Source organism: Coenobita brevimanus, chromosome 60, assembly GCF_032717465.1.
Source record: "Coenobita brevimanus isolate Jiangsu-jjx chromosome 60, ASM3271746v2, whole genome shotgun sequence".
In the NCBI taxonomy this organism is placed as follows: Eukaryota; Metazoa; Arthropoda; class Malacostraca; order Decapoda; family Coenobitidae; genus Coenobita; species Coenobita brevimanus.
In genome coordinates this window covers 38,461,550-38,483,075 of record NC_137013.1, presented here as the reverse complement: position 1 = coordinate 38,483,075, position 21,526 = coordinate 38,461,550, and the positions used below count along the sequence as shown (strand labels likewise).

Genomic DNA, 21,526 nt, shown 5'->3' with positions numbered 1-21,526 from the left:
GGCAAAAAGAGGCTGAAATAATAGCAGAGGAAAAGAAAACGTATTATAGAATCAATATATATGTAGTTTTTTTACCTAGATATATAGAAATTATTATTAGCTAGATATCCGATGAAATCCGGCTTACAACACACAAACGCACAAGATCCCATAATGCTGTGCACAAGAACGCTGAAACAAAATAAACATTATCATACCTTACCGGCAAAGAGTACCTGGTTCTACTTTGTTGCTGAGAGTTTTTCAGACATTCTGAGCAAATGTTTGCAGAGCAACACGAGGTGATAGTGTCAGAGGGGTAAACGTGAGTGATGCAAGTGCAGTTATATCCAGCCCAAGGATTACAGGGTGGTCAATGTCCCGGTACCTAATAATTTTTGTTGAAATTGTACATTGTACTACCATTTGTAAGATGATGAAATGTACTTTGCACTCTTGCAGAGTTAAAAATGCCCCAGCTGTCTTGTGGACGAGTAGCTCTGGACCTTCATTTTCTTCACAAAATAATTTTGGATTGTAATTTTGCTTAGGTGGTCTCCACATTCTTTTTAAATTTTTTGTTGGTTGCAAGGTTGTTAGAAAGAGCAGTGTGCTATTTATTGAGAACTTTAATTTTACTAGCTATACTGGATATGTAAGCAGTAGAAGTTGATATCTTCTGAATCTCAGCCCACACCAAGTACCTGAAGACAGAATCCCTGAAGTCAGCTTCTCCCTATCTGATGTTGAAATTAGTGTTAGATCTCTTACGGTAGATCTGAGTGTTGTGAGCCCTGATAATCTTTATCCTCTCCTTCTTCAAGAATATGCCCCTGAGCCTGTTTACTCACAGATACAGACATCCTTCTGGAAGAAGCTCAGTGAGCCTGTGACTCCAGATCTTGAACGACAACATTTCTTATGCGATAGCTTTGTGTGGCAGACATAATTTGTGATTTGTAGTTATAGAATTGATCCTAGTTTTTCCAATATTTATCCAAATTTCTTTCAAAAATATCAACTGAATCTGAGTCTGTCACCAATTCAGGCAACCCATTCCAGTTATCTATTACTCTGCAAGAGAATAAATATTTCCTTGTATTCAGTCTTATCCTGGGTTTGAATATCTTCTTAGAGTTGCCCCGTGTTGTACTCTCCTCTCTCATCTGAAAGATATATCCATGCTGCAGTCCTCATCGTACTTTCCACTTAGAATTTTGTAGGTTTCAGTTAAGTCCCCTTGTGATCTTCTGTATGTCAGAGTTGGTAAATTTAATGCCCTTAATCTTTCCTCATATGACAGTTCCTTCATTTGTGGCAGAAGTTTGGTAGCTCTTCTCTGAAAGTTTTGTACTGTTTCTTTATCCTTATTCAAGTGTGGGTTCCATACCTGGTTGGCATATTCCAGATGAGGTCTTGCAAGAGCAATATGCAGGACTTTACACATCTTTGCATCCAAACAAACAAATGCTCTTGTAATTAATCCCACTATGTTATTCACCTTGTTAATTTTTTCAGAAAGATGTGCTGAAGGGGTCAACCTGTCATCAACTAATACTCCAATATCTTCCTCAACTGTGGATCTGTCGATGTAGTTGGTCAAATAATAGCCTTCATCATACAATCCTATGTTGCCCCGAGAGGAGTGTAGAAGCCCGGGGCTAGACAAGTTAGTCCTGACATTTAAGATGAGAGTGACCAGCCTCACTCATCTCTGAGTGGCATTACATGAACATAAACCTGAACCACCTGTTGGGTATAAACCTACACAGGCTCAATCTGACTGGAGCACCTTAATTATGCACTAAACCACCAGGTGCCATCATGATTGAGCCTGTTTCCACACTTTTTCTAATTTTCTCATTATTTGTAATTTTGGGCACTGTTCCTGATATTCAAAAGTTCTATCTATCTATTGCCAGACGCCTCAATCCCGTTTGGGGTGGCCACAAACAAATCGCCTCCAAGTCGCCCTGTCCCCCGCCATTTCACTACCCTGCTCCCAACTCACACCCCCCTCTCTCATATACCTCTCCACCCCATCCCTCCATCTCATCCTCGGTCTCCCCCTCCCTCTTCCACCCTCCACCTCGCTCACATACACTCTCTTCGTCAGTCTTTCACCCTCCATCCTCTCCACATGGCCAAACCACCTCAGTGTGTTCCTCACAACGCTTCCTATCACATCCACATCAACACCACAACGCTCCTTTATATCCTCATTCGTCAGCCTGTCTCTCCACGTGACTCCACAAGCTCCTCTTAAATAACTCATTTCCACTGCTCTCACTCTTGACTTGTGTCCTTCCAACAACGCTCCAGCTTCACTTCCGTACGTTAGAGTTGGTATCACAATACTGTCATGTAGTAACTTTTTTACTTCCATGCTCACTTCCCTGTTTCTTATCACTGCTTTCAAGGAACCAGCAACCTTTCTTCCCTGCTGTAATTCTTCAAGCACTTCACCCTCCAAACCTCCATCCTTACTCATCACACTACCCAAATACTTAAACGTACTCACATTTTCCAATTCCTCACCATCCAACCTCGCTATACATTCACTGACTTCACCTCTCTCAAAGACCATCACTTTACTCTTCCCTACATTCACCTTTAGGTTCCGTTTCTTACACTCTCTCAAACTCATCCACCAAGCTTTTGCAGCTCCCCTTCATCTTCACTCAACAACACAGTATCATCTGCAAACAACAGTACAGGGAGTTTCCAAACACTATCCTCTCTCACCAGGGCCACTCCAACATCCACTACCCTACCTTGTACCTCTTTTATTACCCCATCCATGTACAGATTGAACAACCATGGAGACATGACACATCCCTGTTTCAAACCAACTTTCAAAGAGAAAAATTCACTTAGTTCACCATCCACACGCACTGCAGCCTTAGCACCATCATACATACTCTTCACAGCATTCAACAACTTCCCCATCTACTCCATATATTCTTAACACTTTCCACAATCCTTGTCTATCCACCCTGTCATATGCTTTCTCCAAATCCATGAAAGCCGCATACAACTTCTTTCCCTTCTCTAGAAACTTTTCCACTAAAGATCTAAGAATGAATATCTGATCTACACAACCTCTTCCCTTCCTAAAGCCTCTCCCTGTTCTTCTCCAACTAATTTCTCTGTTCTTTCTCTAACTCTGTCTATAAGTATCCTACCATACACTTTTCCTATTATACTAAGAAGACAAATGCCCCTATGATTACCACACACTTCTTTTTCCCCTTTTCCTTTGTACAAGGGAATAATTATACCTGACTTCCAATCCTCCGGGACTCTACCTTCCTCCCAGGCCAATCTGCACATCTTCCACATCCATTCTACTACTATCTCTCCCCCATGCTTCAGCATCTCACCACACACTCCATCAATTCCTGGGGCTTTACCCGATTTAACTTTCTTCATTGCTTCCACAACCTCTATCCTACTGATTTCTACCTGTCTTCTCACCTCCCTCCTTCTCCCAGCCATTCCCCAGCCACTTATACTCGCATTACTTCCATCCTCTACGTTCAACAATTCCTTAAAGTGTTCTCTCCATCTGCTCACTTTTTCTCCCTTCTCCACTAGTAATCTACCATGTTTATCTTTCACTCCCCTGCTAACTTCACTTCCACCCTGTCTTACTCTTTTCACTTCTCTCCAGAACATTTTCTTACAGTCCCTCCACTTTACACTCAAATTCCTTCCAAATTCCTGATCCACTCTCTTCTTACTCTCTCTTACTAATCTTTTCACCTCTCTTCCTTTCCACATATAACTCTCTCTTCTGCCTCTCAACTTCTTCCACGCCCTATTTCTCATCCATTCATTGTATGCCTTCTTCTTTTGTGCCACAGCCTGTTTCACCTCTTCAGTCCACCACGCTGTTCCTTGCACCCCTCCGTCTTCTCTTCCTTCCACACACCACATCACATGCTGCACATATTTCTTCTGTAAATATCTTACACACACCTTCCACGTCTCCCATCTGCTCCAATTCATATTTGCCCAATCGTTCCTCCACTTCTCTCTTATACTCTGCCTTTTTCTCATCCTCTTGTAACCTTTCCACTCTCCATGCAACTACTCCTTCCTCTCGTCTTTCCCTTCTTCTATTCCTCCATCTTACTTGCATCCTAATTCTGGCCACCACCAAGTAGTGGTCAGAAAGGCCACTCCCCCAACCTCTATAAACTCTTGCATCCAATATACATCTTCGCATCCTTTCATCCACACACACATAATCAATCATTGCCTTCCTTTCATTCAGTTCACCACCCACCCTTCTCATCACTCGCCATGTATACCTGTGGATCATTTTATGCCTGAAGAGGGTATTGGCTATTACCAACCCCCTCCCAGCACAGATGTCCACTAACGCACTCCCATTCTCATCTATCTCAGCAGGCACACCCCACTCACCAACTATTCCATCCACCTTCACATTACCAACTTTACCATTCATATCACCGATCAAAAGTTATCCTAGATAATTCCTGTATACAAAAATGAACCACAAACTCACCTACTTGACTTCAAGCCTATCATTTTAAGGCATATCCCTTGTAAATCTCTTGAACATATTATCACTAAACTCTGTATACAGTACATTTCTTGAATATCATTTTCTCTTTGATGATATTCAGTTTGGTTTTACATCTGGTAGGTCAGTGGCTGATAAATTATTATTGACTTACAGTCATATTACAAGTTGCTATGATATAATGGTTTTATTGTTGGCCCTATCCTCTCTTATTTTGTCAAAGAGGTGGTGGCGATCATTATCCACTCACTTGGTGTTGCCTACCGTACTTCCTTCACCTTTCTCATTCTTTTTCTGCATCAGCCTTCTTCTCTTCCTATTTCTTTCGTCTTTCCTGTCACTTTTTCTTACCCTTCTTTCCTTTTCCAGTGGTTTTACCTTGAGTGACAAGCTAAATGGTTTCCTGTGAGCCAGGAAACCATTTACAGTACAACATTGGGCAGTAACCACATAAGCAATACATACATGTTCCCTACTTGTCAACATGTCAGTGTGCTGAGGGTTAGTGCCCCTCCCTGCAAAACAGCTAAAAGTCAAATGGCCTCCCATTATGGGATTATGGCATCTGGCTACAGATAGATAGACAGAGTTGACAGAGGTCACCATTTAACCCTAGTTAAGTTGACATCTAATGGTATTACAGGAAGTCTTCTTCAGTGGATAAGGAGTTTTCTGTCAAAATATCAGAAACAAGTCTGTATTTGTGGTGTGCATAGCAGTGCCTTACCAGTTACCAGTGACATACTTCAGGGTTACATTCTAGGCCCCATACTGTCACATACAGTATATATATATGCTAATCTCGTGTAAATACTATAGCTAGCCTTCGTGATATTTGGAGATGATCTAAAACATTACTTTCATCACCTTGTCAATTCATATTATCAAATTTCCCTCATTCTCCAGTCAAATATCAACACCCTTTCCTCCACAGCAACTTTCTGGGGGCTAGTTTGCCCCTGTCAAATGTGCTCATCCTAGATTCAAACAGGGTGTGAATACTTTTATTAATAACCAGTACTACTTAAATGGCACTCCAGTTAATCAAGCGAACTCACAAAGATCTAGGTGTTGTAATAGAGACACTGCTACGATTCCATGCTCATATTAGAGAGGTTGTTGGTAGAGCAGGAGGTGTTGCTACAAACTGGTTATAAATCTGTCTTTCTCATTCCCCAGTTTATGACATCTGTTTTGATATCAGACAGTTGTCCTCTTCAAGATTTTGTGTCTCCAGTCTGGAAGACAGAGTTTCTGGGTGATCTGCTGGAGTCCATGCAGCATCAATGGACTAAACAAATCATTGTTCTTTCCCAACTCTTGTATGCCAGTAGACTTTCTTGGTTTGAATACAGTATAGCTATCCTCAGTTAAGGGATGGCTGTTGAGAAATAAATTGATTTTTTTTTTTTTTTTTTTTTTTTTAATTTTTACAACTTGTCCCCTGTTAAACCTTCTGATCTATTTAAAATTCATTCCCAGACTGAAGCATGAAGGTGGTTTTCTCATGTTGTGTTATTTCTACTAGGAAATCTTCTTGCAGAAATAGCTGAGGCACCCTCCCTTGCTCACTTCAAGGCAAAACCCCCTCATTCCCTTCATCATTATCTTTTTTTTCCCATAGTGCATCGTCACATTTTGCCTGCTGCTACTCACTGTCATTATGTTTACTAATGATATTATTCTGGAACCCTATGTCAGTTCTCACACCTACTGTATCTGTAACCTTTTGTACACTCAGCCGTTCACTTTGTCATCACTCTGTTGTGCGTCTTGTCATTGTGGCCTGAGTGCCATTCATATAATGCTGCCTGCATGCTTGGTGCTTCCTGAGTCCCTGGATGCAGTGGGTCTACCAGGTGAGTAATAGATGATGGGGCAACAGAACAATATTCAGAGAAATTATGGGGTATAGGAGCAGCCTAACCAGAAGAACATTATGTACAGGCCTAATACAGTATAACAACTGAGGCTAATTCAGACAGCATTATAGAATGAGACAATCTGCCAGAATTGATGAACTGATGGGTAGAGCTCAAGAGAAAGAAAATGATAGAGGAAAAATGGTAGTCTTATTACAATACAGTACATGGTACTGTATTACATTTTTATTAGTTATGATACCAGTGAGAACAGTGGAAATGAGTTATTTAAGAGGAGTCTGTGGAGTCACATTGAGAGACAGGCTGACGAATGAGGATATAAAGGAGCGTTGTGATGTGGATGTGATAGGATGAGTTATGAGAAACTCACTGAGGTGGTTTGGCCATGTGGAGAGGATGGAGGGTGAAAGACTGATGAAGAGAGTGTATGTGAGTGAGGTGGAGGGGGGAAGAGGGAGGGGGAGGCCGAGGATGAGATGGAGGGATGGGGTGGAGAGGTATATGAGAGAGGGGGGTGTGAGTTGGGAGCAGGGCAGTGAAATGGCAGGGGACAGGACAACATGTAGGCGCTTTGTTTGTGGCCACCCCAAATGGGATTGAGGCGTCTGGCAATAGATAGATAGATACCAGTATAGGCTAGTAATGATCATTGTAGCATCAAATTACTGTACTTATTTCGTAAACAGAACATTCTCCTTATTGATATGAACAGTTTTTCCTTTATTTTTCAGATGTGAATAGCTGCTGTATTTCACAATGTGGTACTTACAAGGTGTGCGATGGGCGTGGCAGCCTGGACGTGGTGTCACAAATGCTCGACATATTCCTTCACTTATGCTGTTGCCTGAAAAGACCGATATTCCTCATGGCTATCATAACACACCTTCCAAAACTTGCATATCAACTACCTCTTTATATCGGACTCAGTGGCGAATATTTTCAAGTATATGTGGTGTAAAAAGTGACTTATGCTGTAACTATAGTCTGTGTAAATATCGTAAAGGACTTGTATTTAGTGGACAGCATGAATCTAGTCAAGGAAACAGATATGGGTGTTCTGTTAACAAGTGCTCAGTGCGGAGTTTAATGACGACACCCGTTAATCACATGTTCTGGGAGAAGGACCGCAAAGGAGGCTATGGTAGTGAGGTAGGAGTGTTAATTATCATAGACATTCCATGTTTAAAATTCTCCTTGGATTGTTTCAGTACTAAGTTGCTCTTGAAAAAAATGGAATTATGGTAGTTTTGTAAAGAGGGATTCTCTAATTAACACTGATTATTACTGAAGTAAAGTACTCTGGTTTTGTCTGTCAGATTGTACAAGTTTTCCAGTATTTTGGGTGCTTGTACATTGATGTTTAAGGCTTTTCAGTTTTAAATGAAGGCTGAAGAACAACAGTTTCATTTTCAATACTTAATTTCCTCAGTCAGATACATCTGGCCTAAGCTGATTGAAATTGTTTGGCAGCAGCCAGAAAAAATAAGAGAGATGCTGTCTAACAGAAAGAGTTATGTAGATTTTTCTGACCTCCTTAGTCAGAAAGGTCTCTCCAGTACTGAATAAAAACAAGTGGCTCTGACTGAATAAAATATGAAAGGCAGTACGGTATCTGGCTGAAGAGGTTAAATGTGGTACATTTTACCCCGCAGTTAAATGAGGGTCTTAAAATACGAAGCATCCTTTACTGAATGTTTTTGCTGTTAATTGTGTCTGATAACCTCCATAAACCCCATCCAATTCCTCCCCATCCTCATACCATACATTCTGACTGTAATCCATTTAAGTTAGTTAGTAATCTATTATTTCGTGATACTTGACCTTTAGTATCATCCAGTTCTGGTGCAGCATTGAGAGTAGGGGGATGGCTTAGTTTGTCAGATCACAGTTTACCTCTTCAGTCTGATGTTGTATCATACTTTAGAGTATTCATTATTGTTTTAACCACCAGATGCAGCATAGTAGAGGTTTTTCAGATTGAAGGAATTAGTTATAGCATTCATTAACCCCATTAGTACAAGAGCCCATTCATCATCATCATCATCATCATTTGGACCTCCTTTCCCACCCTGGGGCAGGGTGAGGAGTAGCAACTGTCTGGATATTGCTGCTTCTCACCTTGCCCTAGGGTAGGAAAAGAGATCTGGATAATGATGATGATGATGATGATGATGATTTTGATGATGATGAAGATGGCGACAACGACGACAAATGGTCTCATGTACTGATGGGGTTAATAACTGCTATAACTAATTCCGTCAATCTGAAAAAGCTCTGCTTTGCTGGATTAAACAGTCTGCTAGTTAAAACAATAGTGCGTACTCTAAAGTATGATACAACATCAGACTGAAGAGGTAACTTGTGATCTGACAAACTGAGCCATCCTCCCACCCGGAATGCTGCACCAGAACTGGACGATACTAAAGGCCAAAAGACCATTTCTGAGGTAAATGTAATCAAATTGCTTGGTGGTAACAAGATTGAGCCATAATAATGTGTCACCTCACCTCCTATACACAGGTCAAGAAGAACCGCAAGCAGCTGATCCGAGAAGGCCTTAAGGAGCTACGAACAGAGCTTTCCAAGTGGCAAGAGGAAATGCACGAGAAGTTTGAAGATGACCCAGTATGGGTTAGACCAGGTATGTGACATGGGGAGAGAAAGAAACAGTTAAATGGAAAAATTATTAACTCCTGCAATTCTGTGACAATTAGTTTTTCTGTTACTCTTCCTACCTTCACATGATTTTATTCCATTTTGGAGAGACTCTTAATTGGAGGGATTCAATATATCCTTCAGTATCTCATGGTGGAATTAAAACTAAACTAAAACCTAGATCACTGAATTGAAGGAGTTAATATTGTGTTTTTGGTACTATGATAACCAGCCCTCAAGCCAAAAGGTACAGTACTCTGGCCCCTCCACGCCTGACTTTGGAGTGGGAGGCAGGAGGAATGGGGAACTATTCTCATCCAGGGAGGCTTTCTGGCATATCTTCCTTACCAATTTATTTCTGGAAATGGCTCTTTAATACTCTAATTTAATTTTATGCAATCTTTACCGGTAATCAGAAGATAAAATAGAACAGAACAGCATATGGAGGTGCAGTAGTCAAGATAAATTCATAAGAAAGAGGAGCTATACAGGCTCCAAAGCTCACTGGAACATGACCATGGTCCCACAAGTCCTTTGGCCTCCTGGTTTTACACTGCATTTACATTGTTACTGGAAAGTAACAATGATGATGATATTGATGACTGGAAAGTAATGATAGTGATGAGTGTTTGGCCACTGAATTTTACATTGTTACTGGAAGGTAAAGTTATGGTGGTGATGAGTGTCTGCCCATTGCATTTACATTATGATGGTGACAAGTGTCTGCCCACTGAATTTACATTGTTACTGTAAAGTTTTGATGGTGGTGAGTGTCTGCCCATTGCATTTACATAGTTACTGGAAGGTAAAGTCATGATGGTGATGAGTGAAGCACACTATTTACAGGGTGTTTAGACAAATTTTTGAGTGCTGGGTAGTAAGTTAGGGACCTGGTGATGATGATGATGATGCCTGAAGAACCACCGTTTATAGGTGGCATGGTTAAAATGTGAGTGCTGAGTATTAAATTAGGGATCTTGATGATAATGACCATGATGTTGATACTGATAATGATGATGATTGTCAATGACCGTAATGATGATGGCTGAAGAACCACATTTTGCAGGAGACATGGACAAAGTATGGGTGCTGGATAATGAGGAGGCACTGCAGAGATGGGTGGTGACCAGTGACATTGACCATGGGCAAGGTCAGAGCTCAGGTTCACTCACCATCTCTCCCACTGGCCATGGACTCTTCTCAGGACACATCTCAACAGAGGTAAATGTTGTTGATATTCCTTTTTTAACTTGGTAATTAATGAATTGACTCTTGAATGGTAGGTATTTTGAAGCATACTGCGTCTTTAGCCTAAAAAAAAGAAAGAAAAAAAAAATGATGGTTAGGCTGTAAGGTGGAGCCAAGATTGCAACGTGAGTGATTTGTGAATGAATATCTGGCCTACTTCATTACGTGTCTTTGTAATAATTTTTAGTGTTTTGTGGTTTCCCTTCTATTATGGATCCTGCCTCATCCAATCCATAGATGGGTAAACAGGCCAGGTTTTTTATGATTATTATTTATAATAATAATGGTAGTAGTAGTAGTATTGTAGTAGTATTAATCTCTTTAGTATGATGACATCTTCTGTAATTTATTCATACCACCAGTAGACAGATTCATTCCACCTAGGGGTTAAAAGCACAACTCTGCCTGAGAGTTGTACTTTTAACCCTTCAGTCATGAACAAGAAGCCTCTCTCACTTTAGTTGTTTTACATAATGTTGTACTTTGCATGCACACATCCATGACTTGAACACCATCAGGCTGATGATACATTTTTTACCAGTCCTACAAAGCAGGATAGTATCATTTTGGCAACTCATCCTATACCATTGCACAAGATTCAGCCTCTGTGTGTGTGTGTGTGTGTGTGTGTGTGTGTGTCTTTCTATATGTCTTTCTTAAATTCGTAGGCTTTTTGATGGATTTGAATGAAACTTCCCAGGTGAGTCTGTCTGGTTACCCTCAAAGGTCTTCCACTATATACAATTTTCCACCTATGATTTTTAGAGGGATCAGCCCTCCCTCACCAAATAAAAAATTTTCAGAAATAGTGAAAGGAGGGTAGATATGGCTTTGATAACTTAGTACAGTACATATTGTACAATGGACTGTCACCCATAATGCAGTACTTGGAGAGCATGACCCCCGAGTAATTCTTTGGGGGTTCAGCCCCCCTCCTAAAGTAAAAATGATCAGAAACGCTCTTCCTCCTCATCGAGTGTATCCTGGGATATCACCCTTTCACATATACCTCCATTGCAATCATGTGGCTTTTACATCAGGATACAAGCTTCTTTTATGACTAATATTTTATATTTCATTCAAATTGACGTGCATATTGCAGAATTGGGTGTGCAGATCCATGTTTTCTCTGAATGCACAGGAAGAAACTACACATCGACTTTATGCCATTGCTGCTGTCTCCAAATGATTTTATGTACCCTAGGATAGACTTTTAGACTTGGAAGGGCTAGATACAACATTCATTAACAGCTTCAGAACTGAGGCACTTTCTAACTCTTAATGAACTTGTCTGGGGGTAACAAGAATGAAATGAAGAAATGCACCATTGGATTGAAAGGGTTAAGCAAGTACTGACTATATTTCTCTGTTGCTTGCCCCTACAGACTCCTAAAGATGGCAGAGTGAAGAAGGCAGGTTACTGCAACATGACATCAGTTAGACCAAGGGTGAGTTTGGAAGCAGTTTGGAAAGGGTGAAGTGGTAGGGAGGGTGATCCATTAGCAGCATAGTCATTGACCCTTTTCGTACTATACTTTGATATCCTAATCTCAGGTTCGTTCTCCTCAGAGAGGATAGTTCATACTGGAGTGGATGTTACTACATGTGATGCATGGTGATCTGCATGTAGAGCTCTAAGGTCAGAACACATTATGGTGTAAGTACTATAGTTTGAGGCCTAGAGGTGATTGGAGGCTATTCTGTTATTGAAAGCAGTAGCTGGGACTTAACGGTGGCTCCTGCCTTGAAATGTATTGGTCACTTGTTTTATTCAGTTGAATGCCTCTCGCATGCAACTTGTATTTATCATGCACCCTTTTCATTTACTGCTCATTATGGCATCTGGTGGTTTAGTAGGTAATTAAGGTGCCCCAATCAGATTGAGCCAGTTTAGATTTATATCCATGGGATGGTTGGGGTTTATTGCTCATGTAATGCCACTCAGGAATGAGTGAGGTTGGTCACTTTCATCTTAATGTCAGGACCAACTTGCCTAGCCCCGGGTTCCTACGCTCCTTATGGGACAACATAGGATAGGATGATGGATGGATATATTCTTTCATTCACTTATATTTTGTCACTTATTCCCCAGTGCCCATTTTTTCAGTTGTCATTCATATTATCGGTAATCCCGTTGTTAATACCTACCTGTCAGCCATCATCATCATCATCATCATCATATGGACCTCCTTTCCCACCTTAGGGCAGGGTGAGGAGTAGCAGCGTCCAGATAACCCAAGTTTACCCAGTCCAATGGGCCACATTTCCATTCACTAATCATTCAAGTCCCCGGAATCCTGGCTCTATCTGATATGCCAAAAACATTCACCACATTCCGTAGCTTCACATAAACATATCCGATAGAGTCAATCTGGACGCTGTCACATGGTCAATGAGGGCGCCCATCATCCACTCACTCGTGTAGGGATTCCATATGGTCTCCACACTGAGTGACAAGCCATATGGTTTCCTTCACTGAGGAAACCATTTACTGCACTGGGCGGTAACCATATAACCATTTTTTTTTATAATGCTGGATTAAGTGTCCCCCGGATTCCCCTATCTAAAACCACTTAATCATGGCAAATGTTTCGGAGAGCTTGTCAGTCGTAACGTTTATTAATCATTTATGCACACCTTTCAGTTGTCACACTTTTTAATCCATTGTGAATACGGTATATATCTCATTGCTCATATTAATTTGTTTGGTGGGTGTGCCCATCATCCACCCACTCAGTGTACAGTTGTGGTAATCTATTTCAGGGTAGCTCTACATTGAGTGGCAAGCCAAATGATTTCCTGTAAACCAGGAAATCATTTAATATGCTAGGTGGTTGCCCTATAAACAACCAACACGTGTTCCGTATGTATCAACAAGTGGGTTGACGTAGAGTTAGTGCCCCTCCCCAGAAAGCAACTAACTAAAAATACAGACGAGAAGCCTCGGACCAGGTCCGGGACGGACAAACAGGTGACGACCAAGGACCGGACAACGGTCATGTTCATATTGCAACATGGAATGTAAAGGGTGCGAATGATGAGGTGAAAGAAAGATTGTCCAGGTGCTTGAGGGTGCAAAAGTGGACATATGTGGCTTAACTGAGACTAAGTGGTGAGGCAAGAGTGTGAGAGAGTGGGAATATGGATGGCGTACATGTACAGGAGTAAGCGAGAGTGAGAGCAAAAGAGGGTGTATGTATTGTTGTGTGCAAGTGATGGAAGGAGAATATGAGAGAGTATGGATCACTTGGTTTAAGGATTGTGTGGGTAAGACTGAAAGTAGGATTACAAACATGGGCAATTGTGTGTGTGTATGCTCCAACACAAGTTTGTGCAAGGAAAGTGAAAGAAGAGTTCTAGGCAAGGTGGTAGCTTAATCAGTAGAAAGGTGGCCTGGATTCCTAATGGACCCACAGTAGAATCCTGGCTGGGGAAGGGAACAGTTTAAGGATTTGAATTTCATTAAAAGCAGACTTTACTGATCTGCCAGACGACCTGCCGACATGTTGTAAAAACATCCCCACTAATTTCAATACGCCAGTTCTGTATGAGACAGCCCTAGCATGTATTCAGTATGGACGGTGGGTGTTAGTGCTGAAGTGGCGACATGTGGAGGTGTATAGAATGTAGGACTACTGGGCCTTGGAATAGGCCCTAAAGCCTTTTCCCAGAGTCGTTATTAATAAAAAATAAATCTATCTATCTATCTATCCATTGCCAGATGCCTCAATCCCATACTGGGTGGCCACAAACAAATCGCCTCAACGTCGCCCTGTCCCCTGCTATTTCACTGCCCTGCTTCCAACTCACCCCCTTCTCTCATATATCTCTCCACCCCATCCCTCTTTCTCATCCTCGGCCTCCCCCTCCCTCTCTCCCCCTTCCACCTCACTCACATACACTCTCCTTGTCAGTCTCTCACCCTCCATCCTCTCTTCATGGCCAAACCACCTCAGTGTGTTCCTCCTAACACTTCCTATCACATCCACATCCACACCACAACGCTCCTTTATATCCTCATTTGTTAGCCTGTCTCTCCATGTGACTCCACAGGCTCCTCTTAAATAACTCATTTCCACTGCTGTCAATCTTGACTTGTGTCCTTCCAACAACGTCCAAGTTTCACTTCCATACGTTAGAGTTGGTATCACAGTACTGTCATGTAGTAACTTTTCACTTCCATGCCCACTTCCCTGTTTCTTATCACTGCAATCAAGGAACCAGCAACCTTTCTTCCTTGTTGTATACTTTCAAGCACTTCATCCTCCAAACTTCCATCCTTACTCATCACACTACCCAAGTACCATCCAACCTCACTGTACATTCACTGACTTCATCTCTCTCAAAGACCATCACTTAACTCCTCCCTACATTCACCTTTAGATTCCGTTTCTTACACTCTCCCAAACTCATCCACCAAGCCTTCCAGCTCCCCTTCGTCTTCACTCAACAACACAGTATCACATGCAAACAACAGTACAGGGAGTTTCCAAACACTACCCTCTCTCACCAGGGCCACTTCAACATCCACTACCCTACCTTGTACCTCTTTTATTACCCCATCCATGTACAGATTGAACAACCATGGAGACGTGACACATCCCTGTTTCAACCCAACCTTTAAAGAGAAAAATTCACTCAGTTCACCATCCACACACACTGCAGCCTTAGCACCATCATACATACTTTTCACAGCATTCAGCAACTTCCTGTCTACTCCATATATTCTTAATACTTTCCACAATCCTTGTCTATCCACCCTATCATATGCATTCTCCAAATCCATGAAAGCCGCATACAACTTCTTTCCCTTCTCTAGAAACATTTCCACTAAAGATCTAAGAATGAATATCTAACCTACACAGCCTCTTCCCTTCCTAAAGCCTCCCTGTTCTTCTCCAACTAATTCCTCTGTTCTTTCCCTAACTCTGTCAATAAGTATCCTACCATACACTTTTTTCCTACCATACACTTTTTCTATTACACTAAGAAGACAAATGCCCCTATGATTACCACACACTTCTTTTTACTCTTTTCCTTTGTACAAGGGAATAATTATACCTGAATTCCACTTCTCCAGGACTCTACCTTCCTCCCAGGCCAATCTGCACATCTTCCACATCCACTCTACCACTCTCTGTCCTCCATGCTTCAGCATTTCACCACACACTCCATCAATACCTGGGGCTTTCCCCAATTTGACTTTCTTCATTGCTTCCACAACTTCTATCCTACTGATTTCTTCCTGTTTTCTCACCTTCCTCCTTCTCCCAGCCATTTCCCAGCCACTTATACTCGCATTACTTCTATCCTCTTTGTTCAACAGTTCCTTAAAGTGTTCTCTCCATCTGCTCACTTTTTCTCCCTTCTCCATTAGTAATCTACCATTTTTATCTTTCACTCCCCTTCTAACTTCTCTACCACCCTGTCTTACTCTCTCCACCCCTTGCCAGAACATTTTCTTACAGTCCCACCATTTTACACTCAAATTCCTTCCAAATTCCTCATCCACTCTCTTCTTACTCTCTCTTAGTAATCTTTTCACCTGTCTTTTCCTTTCTACATATAACTCCTTCTTCTGCCTCTCAACTTCTTCCACTCCTCTATTTCTCATCCATTCATTGTATGCTTTCTTCTTTTGTGCCACAGCCTGTCTCACCTCTTCATTCCACCACGCTGTTCCTTGCACCCCCCTCCGTCTTCTCTTCACCCCACACACCACATCACATGCTGCACCTATTTCTTCTGTGAATATCATGCACACACCTTCCACGTCCCCCATCTGCTCCAATTCATATTTACCCAATCGTTCCTCCACTTCTTTCTTATATTCTGCCTTTCTCATCCTCTTGTAACCTTTCCACTCTCCTTGCAAATACTCCTTCTTCCCGTCCTTCCCTTCTTCTATTTCTCCATCTTACTTGGATCTTGATTCTGGCCACCACCAAGTAGTGGTCAGATAGTCCACTCCCCCAATCTCTATAAGCACTTGCATCCATTACACATCTTCGCATCCATTCATCCACACGCACATAATCAATCATTGCCTTCCTTTCATTCAGTTCACCACCCACCCTTCTCATCACTCTCCATGTATACATGTGCATCATTTTATGCCTGAAGAGGGTATTGGCCATCACCAACCCCCTCCCGGCACAAATGTCCACTAATGCACTGCCATTCTCATCTATCTCAGCAGGCACACCCCACTCACCAACTATTCCATCCACCTTCACATTCCCTACTTTACCATTCATATCACCGATCAAAAACTCTCTCATTCCTTCCAAACTTTTCCATGCACACTTCCACATTTGTCCAGAACAAATAAATAAATAAAAAAACAAAGTACAGTCCCTTTTTCTCTCCTGTATATTTTTCCTGAAGCTGTCGAACATTTAGATTTTGGCATCAGTGGTCCCTTTGCCTGGCATAAACCCAAACTGCATCTCATCCATATTCACTCTTTCTCTAATCATACCTTCTAGAACTCTCTCCATTACCTTCATTATCTTGTCTAAAAGCTTTATGCTTCTATAATTTCCTCTTTCTAGGGCATCACCCTCCCCCTTGTACACATTTACAATTAATCTTCAGCCAATCATCTGGGACAACACACTTGTGACAGAGTCCCTAGAGAGGTGATGAGGTGGACAATGAGAAAGTTTGGGATTGAGGAGTGGCTATTTAGGGTCGTTATGACCATGTATGTGGGTGCTCACGCCAAGGTAAGGGTGAATGGAGTTTTCTGTGAATGTTGGTGTGCATCAGGGGTCAGTCTTGAGCCCTTTGTTGTTTATCATAGTACCGGGTACTTGAATCCCTCTCATGTGGCTTCAGAAATTGACTCCTGTGGGAAATGTTGTATGGTGATGATTTGTGTTGATTGCAGAGAATGAGAGGTGGAGGAAAGATTTAGGAAGTGGAGAGATGATATGGGGCACAAGGGCTTAAGAGTAAATGCAGATAAAACAAAAGTGATGGTATCTAGGGCTGGGGGTGGTACTGTCACAGAAGGAGAGTGGCCACGTGCAATTTGTCACAAGTGTGTGGGAAATAATTTCGTTGCAGTGTTTGTGATAAGTGGGTGCATAAGAGATGTAGTGTCATTAGAGGTAGACTGCGAGACAATGCTTATTTCATGTGTGCGGTGTGCCGGGGAGAGCATGTGGATATTGCCAGGTGTGAAAGGATTGAACTTGCTGGCGAGTCTCTCGAGTATGTGAAAGTTTTGTTATTTGGGAGACATGTTATGTGCTGAAGGTGTGGCAGGAGCTAGCTGTGTGGCTAGAGTGAGGAGTGGTTGGAAGAAGTTCAGGGAGCTGTTGCCTCTCCTGACATTGAGAGGACTCTCCCTCTGTGCAAAGAGATCTTTGTATGCGGCATGTTCTACGAGTGTAATGCTGTATGGTAGTGAGACCTGGGCAGTAAAGGAAGAGGATATTCGCAGGCTTAAACATATGGAAATGGCAGTGATTAGGTGGATGCGCAGTGTGTCGTTGTGTGCAAAGCCTGGGGGAGCTAGGTTTACGATGGAAGAGTTGAGAGGTAGGATGGGACTGGAGTGTATTGGTGTTGTGATGAGGAGAGGTAGATTGAGATGGTTTGGGCATGTGGAGAGGATGGTGGATGATAATTAGGTGCAGAAAGTGAGAGGTGTTAATGTCAGGGGTAGGGTAGTGAGAGGTAGACCGAAAAAAGACCTGGGACGAGGTCATTGAGTGTGACCTCAGGGTTAAGGAACCAAATTGGGAAGCTGCCAGAGATCGAGCAGCATGGAGAGCCACCATTAGGTGACCAAGGCTGACACTTGCAAGGATGTTGGTGCCTTCAAAAACGAAAATGATACTCACCTTTCAGTTATGGACACCTATCAAGTGTCACTTTAGTTCCCTCATTTTAATCCCTCATGCCACCCTTTTTTAACATACAGAAATCATTCAAGCGTGAGGTGTGCCATGACTGGACTCTGTACACCCACCTGGAGATGCGTGTGCGAGGGGACGGTCGCTCCTATCTCATCAATATCAACACAGCCGGCTACTTCGATGTCAACTGGAATGATGTCTTCTCCTACATCCTCTACACACGAGGCGGACCATACTGGCAGATAGCTAGGGTATTTGTTTGATTTTTGTCATGGCTAGCCTAATTTAACCTGAGCTACCCTTCCATACTCAGACCTAACCTAACCTGACCCAACAACCTGAGGTACTCTGCCCTAACCTAAGCGCAGTAGTTTAACTCTCAGGATGCTGTAAGAGAAGCTGTAGATGCTGTTTTGTCAGATGTAAGAATGTATAGTGACTAATGGACAGGGTGGTTTTGGGTATGATAAAGGATGTGTGGATCAAATATTTGCAGCAAGACAGCTAATGGAGAAAAATGGAATGTATTGCACAAGTATTTGTGGCATACATAGATCTGGAGAATGCATGTGACATTAAGAAAAAATCTTTGATGGCTTTATGTATGTTGTGATGGTATAAAATCAGTAAATTGTAACAGCTAGTCCTTTGAGAGCCCTGTAGGAATAGATCGTGAAGTTAAATTACTGTAGTCCAGGCCATGTTATCCACAAGAGACCACCCTACTTCTTTGAGAGCATTTGAGCAGCAAAGTTGTAGGACAGCCACATACAGCTGAAATGATCATGTTATAATATCTTTGCCTTGGGCCCTTTGGGTCCTTCAAATGGATAGTAAAGGATAATGAAGGGATTAGAAACACTATTAACTCTTGAAGCACAGCAACAAGTTTTCAGTTTTTGCTTGTGCCAAACAGTTTATATTACTTAAAGGTAGTAAGTTTTCTGACCAATTTTCTCACCATAACATGTTCTGATAATTCTGTTACTTTTTCTTGCCAGATCCCTTTCTCCAAGTTCTTCCTGAGCAGTAAAGGTCGGGTGCAGGACAAACAGTTCCCCATCCTGCTGAGTCAGGTGGTATCGCTCGGCATTTCTGCCGGGGACCGGGTTAATGCTCCCTTCCACCTTGAAATTGATTATATTGGTGTTTACTTTGACCCTGACCACACTGAGAAATTTGCCTATGAGATGTACAAGGTCCCAAAGTTTATGGGATACTGAGACAATAGTTATATTTGACTGTAATGGGATAATTTATTGGGGTTTACTCTCTGTAATGGGATAATTTACTGGGGTTTACTGTAATCCTAAGAATATTCAGAAATTTGCTAATGAAATGTACAAGTTTTCAAAGTTTACAGGCTACTGAGACAGAGATTAACATAGAAAAAAGTTGAAAATCTTGTCCATGAATTATCTAGTACCATTAACCTATTTAGTCTTTTGATGTACAGTACATGCTGCAATTGGTTTATTCCCACTGTTTCCAAGTAATTTATTTTATTTCTTAAGGTTGCAGAAGGATATAAATCCCCTTTGCTTCAAAATGCCATTCTGAAGCTGTGTACAGTGACATGGGCATAGCAAGAATAATAAGGACAGTGCTAGATTCAGGTTAATGTTATTGATGGTGTATAATTTCCATGTAAATTTTGTGGGTCAAGTTTTTGTAAATTTATGAAGAAGAATTTTTCAGAATATCCTTGGCTGTTTTTTCCTCATTATCTAACTTTTACTTCTATGTAGAGGTTAAAAGATTGGAATGTGTGGTGAATTGACTGTGAGATTTATTAAAATTACTGTAGATGGAAGGTGCCAGGTGGTCCAATGGTTAGAATGCCCAAGCTGGAGTGACAGCCTTACACCAACCCTCTCATGGTTTTCATGTGTTTGACGAGTATGATCTACTTACCCTTCTCAAGGTTTTCATATGCACTTAGATGCGTATGAACCACTGGATGAAAAACACAAGAAAGAAAAGGCATATGATCTACTTTCATACGTATTATAGACTTGTTTGTCTAGCAATGGTGTGCCTAACTGTAAATGTGTGTCTTGATGGTCCAAGTTGCAAGTGACAGTCTTTTATGTTTTGTGGCTAAAACATTACAATGAATCTCACTTTCATTGGGACCACAAAATAGTACTGTATAAAATTTTCATGTGCTCTATTCACTTAATCACTCAAAGACCGCATAATACAGTGGTTCCCAACCTTTTCTAATTCTCGTCCCCCCCCTCGCTGAATGACACGTTCCCTGTGCCTCCCTTCCTCAAATACTGTATTTTACTGGCATAGTTGGCACATGTCAATAAATATCATAGATTCTTAATCTTTGAAATTGTTTATATATTCAGATAACTAGAATTTTATTCATATCTGAAATATAACCAATTTATGGTGCCTGGTGGTTTAGTGGGTAATTACAGCGCTCCAATCGGATTGAACTGGTGAAAGTTTATATCCAAGGGGTGGTTGGGGTTATTGCTCATGTAATGCCACTCAGGGATGAGTGAGGCTGGTCACTCAGGACCAAATTGCCTAGCCCCGGGCTTCTACGCTCCTCATGTGGCAACGTAGAATTGGATGATGGATGGATGGATGAAATATTTTCTCCATTTTAGAAATTACTGAATTCCATCATAATTCATATTTTCAAATATAATTACCCTCTTTATCAAGCCTTTGCACCCCACAGGCAGACCTTCGTGCCCCCCTAGGGGGACGCGCAGCACAGGTTGGAAGCCACTGGCATAATATGTTTATATTACTTTGGTGTCAAACAGAAGGGGGACTGTAATATAATGACATTCTACTTCCTCAAAAAGTTCCAATTTCTTTGTGAATGAACCCAGTATTCTGTAGTGTTCACACACTTCTACATAAATTTATAAGTTTACAAATTTACAGCCTGAAAACAAAAGAAAGCTACACCTTTTGGCATTCCAACGTAACAAAAGAATAATTGGTATCTCTATTTGGGCCCATTCGGTAAAAGTATTGACTGTACATTCACCACGGAAAATAATGCTGGGCCGAAACCGGGAGGGGGAGTATGGGTGCACAGGCCAGGTTTCCTGAGAGGGTTAATTTGATCCCCAAGAGGCTAAATGAAGGCTTTTCAATCAAGTAATGCCACCAGTGAAAGCAGGCTTGTGATCTACCTTTCAGTACAATGGAATACAAAAATGTAACCTCAGGTCTTTACACCTCCTAGAAGGCAAAATTGGGTTGACTTACAATTGTAGATGAATTGGTCAGCAATGAGCAGTTCATATTTGGATTTTACAAATAAGAAATCTACAACAGTAATGAGTTTTAGTCCAAATATTTAAGGG

At 41.5% G+C, this 21,526-nt stretch overlaps 1 protein-coding gene across 3 annotated transcripts; it reads left to right on the top strand.

The window, feature by feature from the left end:
• Positions 1-204: 204 nt before the first annotated feature.
• Positions 205-20,472, top strand: CIA30 (complex I intermediate-associated protein 30). 3 transcript variants are annotated; one of them, XM_080275047.1, is made up of 7 exons: positions 205-304; positions 7,146-7,563; positions 8,935-9,055; positions 10,136-10,290; positions 11,703-11,765; positions 18,263-18,436; positions 19,187-20,472. In XM_080275047.1, exons 2-7 carry the CDS (start codon positions 7,171-7,173, stop codon positions 19,406-19,408), a joined length of 1,128 nt encoding a protein of 375 aa, XP_080131173.1. In that variant the 5' UTR covers positions 205-304; positions 7,146-7,170; the 3' UTR covers positions 19,409-20,472. The 3 variants fall into 3 exon arrangements, with proteins under 3 accessions (XP_080131173.1, XP_080131171.1, XP_080131172.1); XM_080275045.1 differs by having other exon boundaries at positions 18,251-18,436; XM_080275046.1 differs by lacking the exon at positions 205-304 and adding an exon at positions 1,625-1,648 and having other exon boundaries at positions 18,251-18,436.
• The last annotated feature ends 1,054 nt before the right edge of the window (positions 20,473-21,526 follow it).